Raw genomic sequence first — 15,718 nt, 5'->3', positions numbered from 1 at the left:
TTATAGTTTATATAAAATTAAATTGAGTACTTTTGACTCATTTGTTCAAAATAGATAAATTTGCTGGCGCTTGACACCATACATTTTTCAGATGGTTTTCACATAAGCATTGCTAGTTTGATAGAATTTGAGAAATTGTGTTTCAGTTACAGATTTCAAGAACCTGTTTGTGGAGAAGAGGGAATTCACTATTGAAAAATACTCTTAGGGTGTATATATTTAAAAAAAAAAAAAAAAAAACGATTAGCAATGGATTTAAAAGCCAAGTATGTTGGCTCATGCCCTTAATCTCAGGACTCAAGAGGCAGGCAAATCTCTTGAGTTGGAGGCCAGACTGGCCTACAGCTTGAGTTCCAGGACAGCCAGTGCTACAGAGAAACCCTGTTTTGAAAAAACCAAAGGGGATAGGGGAGGAAAAGAAAGGCTGAACTCTAAAGATCGTAGTCTTGCCAGCTGCTGTGGCACCCCTGCTTCGTGATAGACAGGGTGTTGTAGTCACTTGATTAGCCATGCGCTCTCGGAAATCTGCCTTTTTAACTAACTTAGGGTTTTCTGATTTAAGGTGAAGGACTGTGTGCCGAATTTCTCTGAAGCAACTTTAATGTGCTCTTAAAGAAGTTGTTGTCGCACTAGGAAACATTGTTCTTGCTTTATAGAAATGAGAATGTTGTTTCAATTACTCTTTTATGTAGAATTAAGAGATGAAGAAGATGATGATGATTGTATTATACTTGAGAAAGCAGCAAGAGGGAAAAGACCAATTTTTGAATGTTTTTGGAATGGACGGTTAATACCATATACATCAGTTGAAGAGTAAGTTTTGATTGTTGTGGATTACATATTTTGAACTTAATCTTTTTTTTTTTTTAGTTGAAAATATTTTTTTATATATTATATTCTGATGACAGTTTCCCCTCCTCCAACTCTTCCCACATCCTTTCCATCCCTCTGGATCCAAAACTTTTCTTGCTCTCTCATTAGAAAACAAATAGTCATCTCAAAAAAAAAAAAAAAGAAAAGAAAGAAAAAAGTAAAATAAAAAGATAAAATTAAAAAACAACAACAACATGAACAGAACAAAATAATGAGTAGGAGAAAAGATAACCTACAAGGAAAAAGCACAAGAAACACACAGTTGCAGAGACACTCATATTCACACACATGGAAATCCCGTGAAGTAGGCCTCTTACTGTCATGTGTTACTGTCAAGTGGCTCGTAGCTTTAGTTGTCCCTTCCTATATGTCCCTCTTCTTTCCTCTATCCATTTACTCCTTCTTTTCTAGGCTCCCCTTCTCTGGCTCTCTGTCTGTTTCCTAGGGAGGACCCTGCCTCCACCCCAAGTCACTTGCCCAGTGTCTGACCTCTGTAGGTAGACAGATTGCAGCCTGGTTATCAAAGACTTCACAGCTAACATCCACGTGGAAGAGAATACATACCATCTTCTTTTTGGGTCTGGGTTCCCTAACTCGGCATGTTATTGTTTTTTTTTCCTAGATCGATTTAACCTGCAAATATCATGATTTCTTTGTTTTCTCTCCCTCTTTCTTCCTTTTCTTCTTCCTCTCTCTTTCTCTCTCTCTCTCTCTTTCTCTCTATCGCTTAATAATATCCTATTGTGTAAATGTTCCACATTTTCTTTATTTAGTCCATTTGTTGAAAGGCCTCTAGGCTGTTTCCAGTTTCTGGCTTTTATGGATAGAGCAACAATGAACGAGGTTGAGCAGATGTCTCTGTAGTAGGATGTAGAGTTCTTAGGGCATATGCCCACAGTCATATAGCTGGACCTTGAGGTAGATTGATTCCCATCTTCTTGGAGACCCCATACTGATTTCCATAATGGCTGTGCATATTTGTACTTCCACTAGCAATGGATGAGTTCTTACCCTACATCCTCACCAGGATGAACTGTCTTTCATTCTGACTGGTGTAAGAGGAAATCTCAAGAAGTTTTGATTTACATTTTCCTGAATACTAAGGATGTTGAGCATTTTTGTTTCTCAGCCATTTGCTCTTTTGAATCAATTCTCTGCTTAGCCATGTACCTCATTTTTACAACTGAGTTGTTTTCGTGATGTGCAGTTCTTTTAGTTCTTTATATATTTTAGATATTATTCCTCTATTGAAGTCTTTTGGTAAAAATCTTTTCTCATTCTGGAGGCTGCCGCTTTGTCCAAGTGATGGTGTCTGTTGCCATACAGATACTTTGAGTTTCATGAGGTTCCATTTATTAATTGTTGTTCTTAGTGCCTGCGTTAATGGTTCAGAGAGTCTTTTCATGTGCCAGTGAAGTCAGGGTTTTCCCCAGCTTTCTCTCCTGTTTTTAAGTAGAGGTCTTTGATTCGTTTGGAGTGGAGTTTTGTGCAGGGTGTTGAACATGGATCTGTTTGCATTCTTCTACATGTAGACATCCGCCTTGACCAGCGCTGTCTTTTTGAAGATGTGGTCTTTTTTTTTTTTCCAGTATGTATCTCTGGTTTCTTTGTAAAAAACAAAACCAAACAAAATAGGTGTCCCTAGGTGTGAGGATTTATGTCTGAGTCTTTAATTTAATCCCATTGATCAACATGTCTTTGTTTATGCCAATACCATGTTGTTTTTATTACTATAATTCGGTAGTACAAATTTGAATAAAGGATGGTGATACCGCCGACAGTTCATTATCCAGGATTGTTTCTTGTGTTTTCACATAAAGCTGAAAATTGTTCTTTCAAGATCTGTGAAGAATTTTGTTGGTAATTTGATGGGGATTACATTGAATTTGTAGATTGCTTTTTGGTAAAATGGCCATTTTTACTATGTTAATCTACTGATCCGTGAGCATGGGAGGTCTTTCCATCTTCTGTTATCTTTGCCAATTTCTTTCTTTAGTATCAAGTTTTTATCATACAAGTATTTCACGCTTTGTTAGAGATAACCCAAGGTATTTTACATTGTCTGAGGCTGTTATGAAAGATGTTGTTTGCATGATTTCTTTCTTAGTACATTTGTTATTTGTATATAGGAGGGCTACTGATTTTTGAGCGTTAATTTTGTATTCAAGTACTTGGCTGAAAGTGTTTATTAGCTGTAGGAGTTCCCATGTGGAATTTTTCAAGTTGCTTATATATACTATCACATCATCTGCAAATACAAATGTGTTGGCTTTTTTCTCTTCAGTTTGTATCCCCTTGATCTTCTTGAGTTGTCTTTATTGCTCTAGCTAAGACATCAAGTACTATATTTAATAGATATAGAGTGGACAATCTTGTTTTGTTCCTGATTTTATTGCTATGAGTTTCTCTCCATTTAAGCTGATGTTGGCTATAGGTTTGCTGTAAATTGCCTTTATTATGTTTAAGTATGTCCCTTGTATCCATTATCTCTCCAGGACTTTGATCATGAAGGGGCATTACATTTTTTGTCAGAGGCCTTTTTTGGTATCTAGTGAAGTGAACATGTGAAGTTTTTTTTTTTTTTTCCTTTCGGTTTATTTATATGGTGAATTACATTTACTGATATTCATATGTTAAACCATCCCTGTACCTCTGGGATGAAGCATATTGATCATAGTGGATGATCCTTTTGATGTGTTCTTGGATTCAGTTTATAAGAATTTTATTGAGTAGTTTTGCATCTGTGTTCATAAAAGAAATTGGTCTGTACTTCTCTTTCTTTGTTTAGTATGTCTTTTGGATATATGGCCTCATAAAATGAATCTGAAAATGTTCCTTCTGTTTTTATTTTGTGGAATTGTGTTAGAAGTATTGGCATTGAATCTTCTTTGAAAGTCTGGTTGAATTCTGTCTTAAAATCATCTGGCCCTGGGGGGATGGATGGATGGGTGGATATATATATATATATATATATGTATGTATTTTTTTGGTTGGAAGACTTAAGGACCACTTTGATTCACTAGGACTTACAGGTCTACTTACATTGTTTATCTGATCTTGATTTAACTTTGGTAAGTGGTACCTATCTAGAGATTTATCCATTGCTTTCTTTTTTTTTTTCCCCTTTCCCAATTTGATGCAGTATAGGCTCTGGATATATCCTTATAGTTCTCTGGATTTCCCGGGTGTCTGTTTTTATGTCTTTCTTTTCATTTCTAATTTTGCTAATTTGGATATTCTTTATATTTTAATTAATTTAGATAAGGGTTTGTCAATATTACTGATTTTCCTCAGAACCAGCTCTCCTTTATTGACTTTATTTTTTGTTTCTTTCTGTTTTATGTATTTCAGTCTTGCTTTCTTGCTGGTTAATCCTTTTGGGTATGATTTCTTCTTTTTGTTCTAGAGCTTTCTGGTGTGCTGTTACGTTACTATTATAAGCCCCCCCTTCCCCCCCCCCCCCTCCCCCCCTTCCCTCCCCCCCCCCCCCCCCCCCCCCCGCCTCTTAGAATCACCTCCCAATATCCCAAAAGTTTGGGTAAATTGTGTTTTCAATTCTTTTCAGTTCTAAGAAGGTTTTAATTTTTGCCTTGACTCATTTTTCATTCAATAGTAAGTTGTTCAGTTGCCATGAGTTTGTAAACTTTGTGCTGTTTCTATTGTTGATATCCAGCTTTAATCAGTGGTGGCCTTATAGGATGCCTGGTTTTGTTTAATTTTTCTTTTGTCTTTTGAGCACTGCTCTGTGCCCAAGTGTGTGGTAAATTTTGGAGAAAGTTCCATGAAGTGCAGAGAAGAAGGTATATTTTGTGTTTTGGTAAAGTGTTCTGTAAATATGCCGGGTCTGTTTAGTTTATGACATCAGTTAGCTCCTGCATTCCTCTGTTTAGTTTTTGTCTAGATGACCTGTGTCTTGGTGAGAGTGGGGTATTGAATTTACCCACTATCAGTGTGTAATGGTCAATTTTTTGTGATTTTTTTTTTGGTTGTAGTAGTGGGGTTTTTTTTTTGTTTGTTTGTTTGTTTTTGTTTTCTTATGAACTTGGATGCCTTCATGTTTGGTGCATAGATATTAAGAATTGAAATGTCCTCTTTGTGAATTTTGTTCTTTGAGTATGTAGTGTTCTTCCCTATCACTTCTGGTTAGTTTTGGTTTGAGATCTATTTTTGTCAGATACGAGTATGGTGACACCAACTCGTTTTTTAGGTCCATTTGCTTAGAATATCTTTTCCCATCCTTGTACCCCGAGGTGATGTCTATTCTTGTTAAGGTGTACTACTTTGATGCAGCAGAAGGACGGATCCCGTTCGAATCCATTCTTGTAGTTGTGTCTTTTTATGTTGAGAGATACCAATGAACAGTGTTTGCTGCTCCTGTTATTTTGTTATGGTATGAGTCCCCCCTCCCCTTTGATTTGCTGGTAGTGATTATTTATTCTTTGTGTTTTCTTAGGTGTCATTAACCCCTTCAGGTTGAATTCCGCCTCTTCCCCAGGGCCTTCTGTGGAGCTGGAATTGCAAATAGATACTGATTAAATTTGGTTTTATAGTGCAGTGCTTGTTTTATTCTCCATCTATTGTGATTGAAAGTTTTGCTAGGTATAGTAGTCTGGGCTGGCTGTTCATCTAATCTTTTTACTGACCAATAATGTTGTTTTGTTCCAGCTTTGACTGGTGTGCTCCTCCTAAGAAGAGAGGGCTTGCCCCAATTGAGTGCTTTAATAGAATATCTGGTGCATTATTCACTAATGACAAGTTTCAGGTCAGCACAAATAAACTGACATTTATGGATCTTGAGCTGAAATTGAAAGATAAGAACACCCTTTTTACAAGAATTTTAAATGGACAGGTATGCATTTTAAATGTCAAGCTTTGAATATTTGCCAATGATCTACTGTTATGTAAAGCCAAATTTATATGTTAAGTAGGTTTTTACTAATATATACTTTAATTTACTCAAAAGATTACTCATTTCAAATAATCAGTGTTTACTGAAACAAACGTTTAAATACTGTGTGTGTGTATTTGTGTTTGTGTGCAAGAGTACATGCCCACAAGAGAGCAATTTCCATAGAACAGAACTTTTCAGTAGTGACCCACCCAGAGAGCAGCAAGTGCATTTAATAGCTGAGCCATTTCCCCAGCTCCTTAATAAATTTGTGTAATCAGATTTGAATGTTATGTAATATATATATATCTGTGAAATGTTCATAGTAACCTAACAATATGTATAACTTATATGCTTTGGTATATCAGCTAAAAATCAAAAAAGACTAGTGATTTATTTTTTTCATGAATTTTTAACTGTTCATTCACTAAAAATTTTTTAAATTTGGTTAAATTGTGTTTGGGTAAGGTCTTATCTACCTTTATTAGATATTCTCTCTGTCTGTCTTGCTTTTGAGATAATCTCATGTAGGGCAAGCTCAGCTCAAACTTTTTATAGCCTGTCCTGCCTTGAATTGGTCCTCCTGCCTCTACTCCCAAGCACTAGAGTTACATGCTGCCACCATGCCCAGCTTTATTGGTGCTAATATTGGAACTTTGTTATTACCAAGGACCTCCACTTAGTAAAAGCATGTATAATGTGTTTATGATGTGTTTCGTGGGATCTGAACATTATCTACGCTGTAGGGCTTTAACAAATCTGCGTGTGTCTGTATCTGTGCCTGTGTATGTGCCAGGGCATGCATGGAGAGGTCAAAGGACAACTCCCACCATCTGAGTTCTGAAAATGGGACTCAGATTCCCAGGCTTGCTGGCAGGTGTCACTTGGTGATGTGCCGTTTTCTTACTGCTTTATGCATTACCAGAGGGGAGGGGTAGTTATAATTATTGAATGCTTTTGGCCTAAAGGTGACTTTAGACTGATGAGTATTAAAGTACATGCACTGGAAATAAAACAAAATGAAGAAAGTTTTTAAAGTTCACTAAGACTAATTGTGTACTTTTCTACCTACATACCTTAGAATCATTCACTTTGTGCTCCTACACTTTCAGTAGCTTAATTCTTAGCTGCCAAGAGATAGGTAATTTTCAACCTTAAATTATCAGACAAATATACCACATAACAGTACTGTAGTTCTTTATTCTTACAAGTTATGTCATTTTAAAATGTTGCTCCATTTTTTTGTATAAAAGAATTCTGTTTTACATAAAGGATGTAATAAGGACAACATGCCTTAATTTTATGAAATTTCCTAAGTTTGTATAGGAAAAGATATGGCTGTCTAGTTTAAAATTTACCTAGGTTTTCTGACGTATGATATGTGCAAGAAAAATGAAGTGAGGGACATTTCTAAGGCTATGTATGTTTGTTTAGTAATAGCTGTATTTCATAGAACATTTTAAATTTTTACAGGAGCAGAGAATGAAAATCGACAGAGAATTTGCTTTATGGCTGAAGGACTGTCATGAAAAGTATGACAAACAAATAAAATTTACACTTTTTAAAGGAATAATTACCCGCCCTGATCTTCCCTCTAAAAAGCAAGGCCCCTGGGCAGCATACGCAGCAATCGAATGGGATGGAAGAGTATACAAAGCAGGACAGCTGGTAGGTCCACGTTGTCCCCGTGACACTCTTAGTTAGCGTGGCCGGCTGTTATAGGTGTATTGGAGTTTATCAGCTATAAAAACACATGTTAGTTTCAGTGGGACCAGTAAAGAGTGAAAAATAAAAGTAATTTTAATAAACATTTAATGTGTCTTTAAAAATTCTGGTTATTACCAAAGGCTTCATTAGCAAAGTATTTTTTCTTACATTACCCTTACTTACTTGGAGTGGCAGCGTTTTACTAGTGTGTCACTTATTCATTCATTTATAGGTTTTTTTTTTTTGTTGCAGAATAGTATTTTCTGATTTTAAATGTGTTGTGAACGTAGAGACTGAAACGTACTCTGATCCAATAATAGTCTAACCTAAAAATGGAAGTAGTATAAGCATAGATAAAGCGAAGATATGAATGAATGAAATCAGAATGAAAAGAGAATGGCTAGGAGAGGAGAGAATTTTCTCATATTCAATGATGTTAGGACTTGGAAGAAGAGAGCAAATCATAAAATACTTTGAAAAGTGTCATTTGAGCTAACCTCAGAAGAGGAAGAACATTGGATATACTGGGCAGCTGCAAAGGGAGAAAGGCATCCATTCACCCCATCAGTGTGACATTGCCACCATCTAGCTAAAGTCAGGAGCAGCTGAAGAAACCTTAGACTGGGGCTCTCCTGACATTTAGATTAGGATTGGAGGGAACTTATAACAAAGGACAGCGAAAGGGTTTGAATGGAATAGGAAGAAACTAGGAGAACGAGGCATCCATGAAGCCAAGTGAAGAGTTACAAGGAATACTTCATGGGCCTAAGTAAATGCTTTTACATAATCAGTTCTGAAAAATAAAATTAAAAAAAAAAAAACCAAACATTAAGTTGATTGCTTTTTCCACCACCCAATATACATATGAATCAAAATAGCTTAGTAATTTTTAGTTTGTTTTAAATGTATGAATTAGAATACTGATATTACCTACTGAAATTACGGAATTTGAGTTTTGAGACACAGTGTCATTGTGTAGCTTAGGCTGGCCTTTAACTAAGCAGTCTACTGTTCACTTCCAAGAACAGGAATTATAAATAGCCCCCCACCATACCTGACTCATAAGCAGCTTTTGAGCTAATATATTTGATGGGAATATTAACTTGTCAAAGCTTATATTCTTAAGTCTGACATTTGTAAGAAGAAGCTCCCATCTTAACACAGATTTGCTAAGAGCAAGTGCTAACTAAGCCTTACGTACTTTATTTGTTTGCTTCATTGGCTTTGTAGTGGTTGTTAATAAGAGTATTTTTCACATGCATAAGAGTTACATATAGTTATTAAGCCTGTTTTTTCTTAGAAAATATTAAACTAAATCATTTTTTTAATTCTAAATATTAGGTGAAGACAATCAAGACACTTCCTCTCTTTTATGGAAGCATTTTAAGATTTTTTCTTTATGGTGATCATGATGGAGAAGTGTATGCTACAGGAGGTGAAGTTCAAATTGCAGTGGTAAGAACGCAAGTGACTCTTAAAATCTCTTGGTACCACTTGTATGTAAATATTGGAAGAAAGATAATGATATCTTAAAATTCAGTTGCCTTTTTTTCTTATTGAATGAAGTGGTTGTTGTCAGCTTAATTTTCTGTTTATTTAATATTTGTAATACTCTGTTACTTTATATGTCCAGTATTTTACATATGTACATAGTACTATTAGTATTATCGTACTTTTATAAAAGGCAAATTTCTACCATGCTCATAGATGAATAATCCCTGGACAGAATTTGATTTCAAGAATAAATAACTCCAAGATTAAAATGAGTGTTTTTTTTTTCCTTTGTACTGTTTCTTGTTACTTGAATTTTATTAGGATTATGTAGATTAAATTAAAAAGTGAAACAAGTCAGTAGAAGTCAAAGGAGAGAACTGATTTCCAAGAGTTGACCTCCAGCTCCCACACATAGGCCTACACATACATTCTGTACACACACAAGTCATTTTTTTAAAATTTACTTTTCTTCACAGTGTATTCATTATATATCCCGATTGAAGTTCCCTCCCTCAGCTCCCCCAGTCCCAACTTCCTCCTTTTTCCCCTCATTCCCTTCCCCTAGTCCACTGAAAGAGGAGTTCTCCACCATTGCCATCTGCCCATAGCTTGTTAAGCCTCATCTGGAATGCTTGGATCCTCTTCCTCCGTGGCCTGGCAAGGCTGCATCACCAGGGACGAGTGATCAGAGAGCAGGCAACTGAGTACATGATAGAGGCAGCCCCTGATCCCCTCCCTCAGAGATCCACATGGAGACTGAGCTGCCAATTGGCCACATCTGAGCAGGACGTCTAGGTCCTCTCCATGCATGGTCCTTTGTTGGTGCATCAGTCTCTGCAGGACCCCTGGGCTCAGATCTTTTAGTTTTGTTGGTCTCCTTGCGGGGCTCCTGTCCCCTCCATGTCCCTCTATTCCCACCCCTGTCTTCCTCTATAAGACTCTCTGCACTCTGCCCAAAGATTGCCTGTGAGTCTCAGCATCTGCTTTGATTCCCTGTTGTGTTAATCCTTTTAGAGGGCCCTCTATATTAGACTCCCATCCTGTTTCTTCTCTTCCACCGCTTCTGGTGTTTATCCTGTTTGCCATTCTGAACGAGATTTAAGCATCCTCCCTAGGATCCTTTTAGTGTTTAGTTTCTTTAGGTCTGTAAGATGGCTGTCTATATTATACAGCTAATACCGCTTATTAGTGAATGTATACCATGCCTGTTTTTTAGGTTTGTGAAACTGAAAATGAACAGTAGTTAAATGTAAGAATAGTTACTCTACTTTGTATACTTAATTAGGATAAAATTGATACCTTTGAAATAATTAAATGGATAACTAAGTTTAAATTGTTATCTTTGCATGTTGGTGTAAATTCTTATTCAGGAACCCCAAGCGCTGTACGATGAAATAAAAACTGTGCCCATTGCAAAGCTGGATAGGACAGTAGCTGAGAAAACAATTAGGAAATACGTAGAAGATGAAATGGCAAAGTAAGTTGAATTTCAAGAAACAAGTCTAAACAAAAATTGGGGCTGGGCATAGAATCATATATGGGAGGCAGATAGAGGTGAATTGCTGTAGTTCAAGGCCAGCCTGGTCTATGTAGCAAGTTCTAGGTCAACCAGGCCTACATAGTGATACACTATCTCAAAAGAGAAAGAAAGAAAAAAAAAAAACATTAAAAATTTATAATCCAAGAATTGTAGTGCTATTCAGTATTCTTGTATATGTCATGTACCCTAAGGCAAATTCTTTGACATTAAATGTTGGAGTTAAACAGGAACCTAAATTTGTAGAAAAGGATAGAAATCTTATCTAAAGTGTTAGATTTATTTATACCTTGACACAGGCTTTTAAAATCATTCGGTGTAGTTTAGCTAGAGGAAACTGACTTCTAAGAAGTAAAGTACATTGAAAAAGAAGTAGCCAGTAAGATAATAGCAGCTGTCCCCTTGTCCCTCAAGAGACTGAGGCAGGGCGTTGAGGGCTAGCCTGAACTGTGCAGTAAGTTCCAGGATAGCATGTATTAATATTAAGAGGGCCCTACCAGCACCACTTTAAAATCAAACAAATAAAAAAGGGAAAGAAAATGAAATAGATGAAATGTCTTTTTATGGATCAAGCTAATGATGCTACTTTTGTTTCTGAGTAGAAAATTTTATTTTGTCTTGAGAAGGTAATTTGTACTGTAAATAAAGAGAAAAATCACACCTGTTAATAACAAGATAGATTTTTATCTTGGCTTTTTATTAGGCACAGCAAAAATAAGGTTTAACTTCTACTAATTTGCATGTTTTAATTAATGCTGTAATTAACTGAATTCACCAAACATCAATATGTTCATTTTATAATAGGCTCCCTGATAGATTATCTATAACTTGGCCTGAAGGAGATGAATTATTACCAAATGAAATTAGACCTGCTGGAACCCCAATTGGTATGTTGTTTTCTAATATCCCCTCCCATTAGTTATGTCCATTTTTTTAAATTGTCTACTTCTAATATATAGAAAACCATAAGATATTAAAATTATGACACTCTTTCTTTTCGCTTTGGGCTCATAGGTGCGTTAAGAATTGAAATACTAAACAAAAAGGGGGAAGCAATGCAGAAGCTCCCAGGACCAAGTCATGGAGGATCAAAGAAGCTGCTGGTTGAACTTAAAGTTATACTACACAGTACGTACATAGAATAACTTGGGCCTGTAGTGAATATGTAAGAAAAATTGAATATCTGTAATTTTGATGACTGTAATCTGGTTTATACAGCAAATTTGGTTAAAGTTACAAAATAGAAATTAATGTTCACGCTTCCAAAAGTCAGGTAGGTCAACTCACCTGAGGCCCAAAACTCAGGGAATAAGGAGTTTTTTATGGCTTGAGTAGAGCAACTTAATCTGCAAATACCTGTGAGTTTTTCTAGGCATTTGGAGGACATTTTTAGCAATTGGGAAAGGGGGAGTAATTCGATAAAATTTAGGACTTTTAGGACCAAGGCTGTATTTGGAGGGAGGAGGTTGCCTGAAACCAAAACTAGTATGGGTTTTGAGTCTCAGAATCCCCTGCACCTCACTGTAGCTGCCCTGCAGAGCACAGCCTACGCCGCTGTAGTGAAGGGCCAGCTTCCACAGCACAGTGCTGTGTGCTTTGTTAGGTTAGGTAGGTGACTGCCAGGTGAGAGGTGTATTTCTTTCTTGTTTTCCTTTCTAGCCGTGCCATCTACTTTTCACATCTGCTTATTTAACGAAGTAAGGATAAGGGGTGTGTGTGTGTGTGTGTGTGTGTGTGTGTGTGTGTGTGTGTGTGATGTGTGTGTCAGTGTGCCCATGCGCATGCCTTCGTGTTTGTATCTCAAGGGGCCAGAGTAAGATATGAGATTACCACTTTAACAATGGTGCTGGGAAAACTGGATATCTGCCTGTAAAACAGTGGAGCTAAATCTTTATCCCTTGCTCTGCACAGAAGTCAATTACAGATAAATCCAAGGCCTTGACAGAAGATCTGAAACTTCAAGTTACAGGCATAGGTTAAAATTTATGAATATGATTTAGGCACTCAGGAAGTGAGGCCAGCAGTTTGCAGATGGGCCCCAGTGGCATGAACAAGCTTTTATACATACAGCAAAGGAAATAGTCCCATGAAGAGTCACTACAAAATGAGAGAAAGTCTCTCTCAGACAGACATCTTACAGGATCAGTTGTAGGCTTAGGTTTTCCAACAAACCTACCTTATTTAAGGTTAGCTTTTACTCCCTTCCAGCACACTGACCAGAAGTAGGGAAGAAAAAAGGTTATTAGGAAAGGGGGGTTGTAGAGCTTTTTAGAAGTAGTTCCTTGGAGTGACACCACTCTTTGTTGTCTGGATACCAACAGTCCAGTCCAAATGCCAACAACAAACAGCAATATGAGTCAGCATGATTCTGCAGATCGGGACAAGTTAGCAAAGCCCTAAGACTCAGTTGGATTGCCCTGAGAAGTTCTCTGGAGGGTTTCCTTCTGTGAAGTGAAGTGTCGAAGACCACAGACCAAAGCAGGGATGTCAATCCAAAAAGTGTTGTCTCACTGTCCCTGGGCTTCAGAATATCTCCTCTCCTCAGGGTGTTTTCAGCTGGCCAAAGTCACACCCTTAGCATGAGCTGGAAGTAAAACATCACATGACAAAACTGAGTCTTCAAAGAAACCAGAAACTTCCACTTCAATCAGTATATAGATTAAAACTTGAATTGAAAGAAATCTAAATAAGTATTGAAAAAAATCAACTAAGCCAGGTGCAGGGGTGTGTGCCTTTTAATCTCAGCACTTGAGGCAAAGGCAGGCAGATCTCTGAGTTTGAGGCAAGTCCAAGACAGCTAAAGCTACATAGAGAAACCCTGTCTTTTTTTTTTTTTTTAATAGATAGATAGACAGACAAAGGAGCAGAATATAGAATTCTCAAAAGAAGGAAAAGAAATGAACAATTAATTTTTTAAAGTGTTCGACATTCTTAGCTACCAGGGAAATGTAAATTAAATTATGTTGAAGATTTATCTCATCTATGGCAAAATGGCTGTCATCAAGAAACAAATACAACTTATGCTGGTGAGGATGTGGGGAAGGGCAAGCTCAGTCACTGCTGGGATTGTAAACTAACATACATATGTGGAAGTTTTTTTTAAAAGCCAAAAGCAGAAACCTTATGCTCCATCTCTGGGCATATCTCTAAAAGACTGTCTTGCTTCTGCTCCGTTACTCTTTAAAAGAAAGCATTGTTTTTACTCATGCATAAGATAATGTATAGTTTGAAGCTACATAATTTTATGAAGTGTATATCACATAAAGATAACTGCATTTGATGCTATTGTGACACCTCATTTTTTATACTTAGTTTCTCAAGTGAGTACTTCTATTCTTTTATCAAGCTTCAAGTGGAAATAAAGAAATCATTTCACATATCAGTCAACACGGAGGAAAATGGCCTTATTGGTTTAAAAAAATGGGTAAGTTACTCTGAATTTTAATTATTTTTATTCATTTTTAGATTAAATTTTTTATTTTATGGTGTGAGTATTTTGCCTCCATGTATGTATGTGTACACTCTGCACGCATAGTGCTAGTGGAGACCAGGAGGGTAGCATCAAATTCCTTACACTGAAATTAGGGATGGTTTTGAGTCAAACCTGGTCCTTCTGCAAGAGCAACAAGTAATGTTAACTGCTGAGCCATCTCTCCCACCCCTGCTGTGCTTGGATGCCATGGTTGAGGCCCTGTTTGCTCCCTATCACCACTGCAAACAGCTCCCACCCTTCCTTGGCTTCCTATCTTCATATCTATCATAGCTACTCAGGGAACTTGGCCACAAGAACTGCTTGAGTGAACTGTTGTAAGAACAGACTGGGCAATCTTTGAGAGCCCCTCATCCCTGAAAAAGAAAATTATATATATCAGTGTATATTGACATGATTTTTAATCTATTTTAATTTATCCAGAAAATATCCAGAAACTAGGTAATTACACATTGAAATTACAAGTGGTATTGAATGAAAGTAATGCAGATACCTATGCAGGACGATCACTACCATCTAAAGCAATTAAATTTTCTGTTAAAGGTAAGCAAAATGTATAATTTCATCTGCTGATGGGGCTATCAAGGGGAGAAAATTGTGTAATTTAATAAAAGATAACATAATTGAGTAAACATCTTGGTTTATAAATGATTATAAAAGTACTTGTCATTCATATTCTTCCTTAATTCTGATGATATCTTTTTAAACAATTATTTAATTATTTTTATACTTTGCATAGTCTACAGTTATTCTAAATCTTAAGCCTTTCCATGATTTCAGATGTTTGAGGAATTTTTTTTTCTGTTTCTGACTGTCTAAGTTGCACTATTATAGAATCATTTTTATCAGCTGCTATGTAGTTCATAACCTTTTTAGTTTTGAAACATCTGTTTTATCTTAAAAAATATTTGATTTTATATTTTTTAAATATTATGAAAATACTGGTTTTCTACACTAGTCTACTAATTAATTTTTCCTCCTTTTTATCTCTTGTTTGCTTGTTTATTACTTGAGATTGCTCTAACATTGCTCTGCTTTACATTGAGTTTTCTTGCTGTTGTATCATTCTGTTATTCCCAGTTTTAAAGTATGATCTTCCCATTCCAAGGATTGAAAATAGCTTTGTTCTCTTGGACTATTAATAGTAGGTTTTTTTTCTTTGTAGTGCTTTTTCTCATTCACAGTCAGTTTCACTTTTTGGTTTGGTGTGCTTGCTTGTTTGCTGTGTTTATCTTACATGACAGCATTTGCTCATATTTTAAAATAAAATACATGAAAACAATGTTTTATTTTATGAGAATTTTTAGGTTTTCCCAGTTTGGCTATTGAGATTCCCCAGAGTGGAACCTTCTAATCGGCTGCTAGGGAAGGCTGCAGCTGGCACCAGCAGAGAGGAAAGGTCTGACGTGTTATATACGCAGTCCTTCTAATGGTTTTCAGTTTTCGGTGAACTCTGCACCCTTTCCTAGTGTGTGTGTCTCATTCCTTAGGCCTGCCTGTTTTCTTCCATGGAGAATAGGCCTTCCATCTTTTGCTGGGGAGGAGAAAGGTATGACTGTTCTCTGTGTTGAGGAATAGTGATTTGGGAAACTTGGGTCAATTAAAAAAAAAAAATCTTTCAGTTGTGTTCCAGTTTCATTATACCACGAATATACAGTGGACCTTGACTTTGTTGGTATTGGAGGATTTAATGATCTTCGTTTACTCTGCTAATGCTAAGTCAGTTACA

General features: G+C 36.5%; 1 protein-coding gene across 1 annotated transcript in view; it reads left to right on the top strand.

The window, feature by feature from the left end:
* Positions 1-15,718, top strand: part of Smchd1 (structural maintenance of chromosomes flexible hinge domain containing 1) — a 112,957-nt gene that overhangs the window by 35,626 nt on the left and 61,613 nt on the right. The window contains exons 11-19 of the mRNA XM_055610118.1: positions 693-813; positions 5,539-5,722; positions 7,235-7,429; positions 8,810-8,923; positions 10,333-10,439; positions 11,304-11,386; positions 11,514-11,627; positions 13,846-13,923; positions 14,413-14,532. Coding sequence (XP_055466093.1) covers positions 693-813; positions 5,539-5,722; positions 7,235-7,429; positions 8,810-8,923; positions 10,333-10,439; positions 11,304-11,386; positions 11,514-11,627; positions 13,846-13,923; positions 14,413-14,532 — 1,116 coding nt within the window. The remainder of the gene's footprint in view (positions 1-692; positions 814-5,538; positions 5,723-7,234; positions 7,430-8,809; positions 8,924-10,332; positions 10,440-11,303; positions 11,387-11,513; positions 11,628-13,845; positions 13,924-14,412; positions 14,533-15,718) is intronic.

Source organism: Psammomys obesus, unplaced genomic scaffold (assembly GCF_907164565.1).
Source record: "Psammomys obesus unplaced genomic scaffold, mPsaObe1.curated_primary_1811, whole genome shotgun sequence".
Lineage (NCBI taxonomy): Eukaryota > Metazoa > Chordata > Mammalia > Rodentia > Muridae > Psammomys > Psammomys obesus.
Note: the sequence above shows the minus strand (reverse complement) of the source record. Positions and strands in the feature narration are given on the sequence as shown.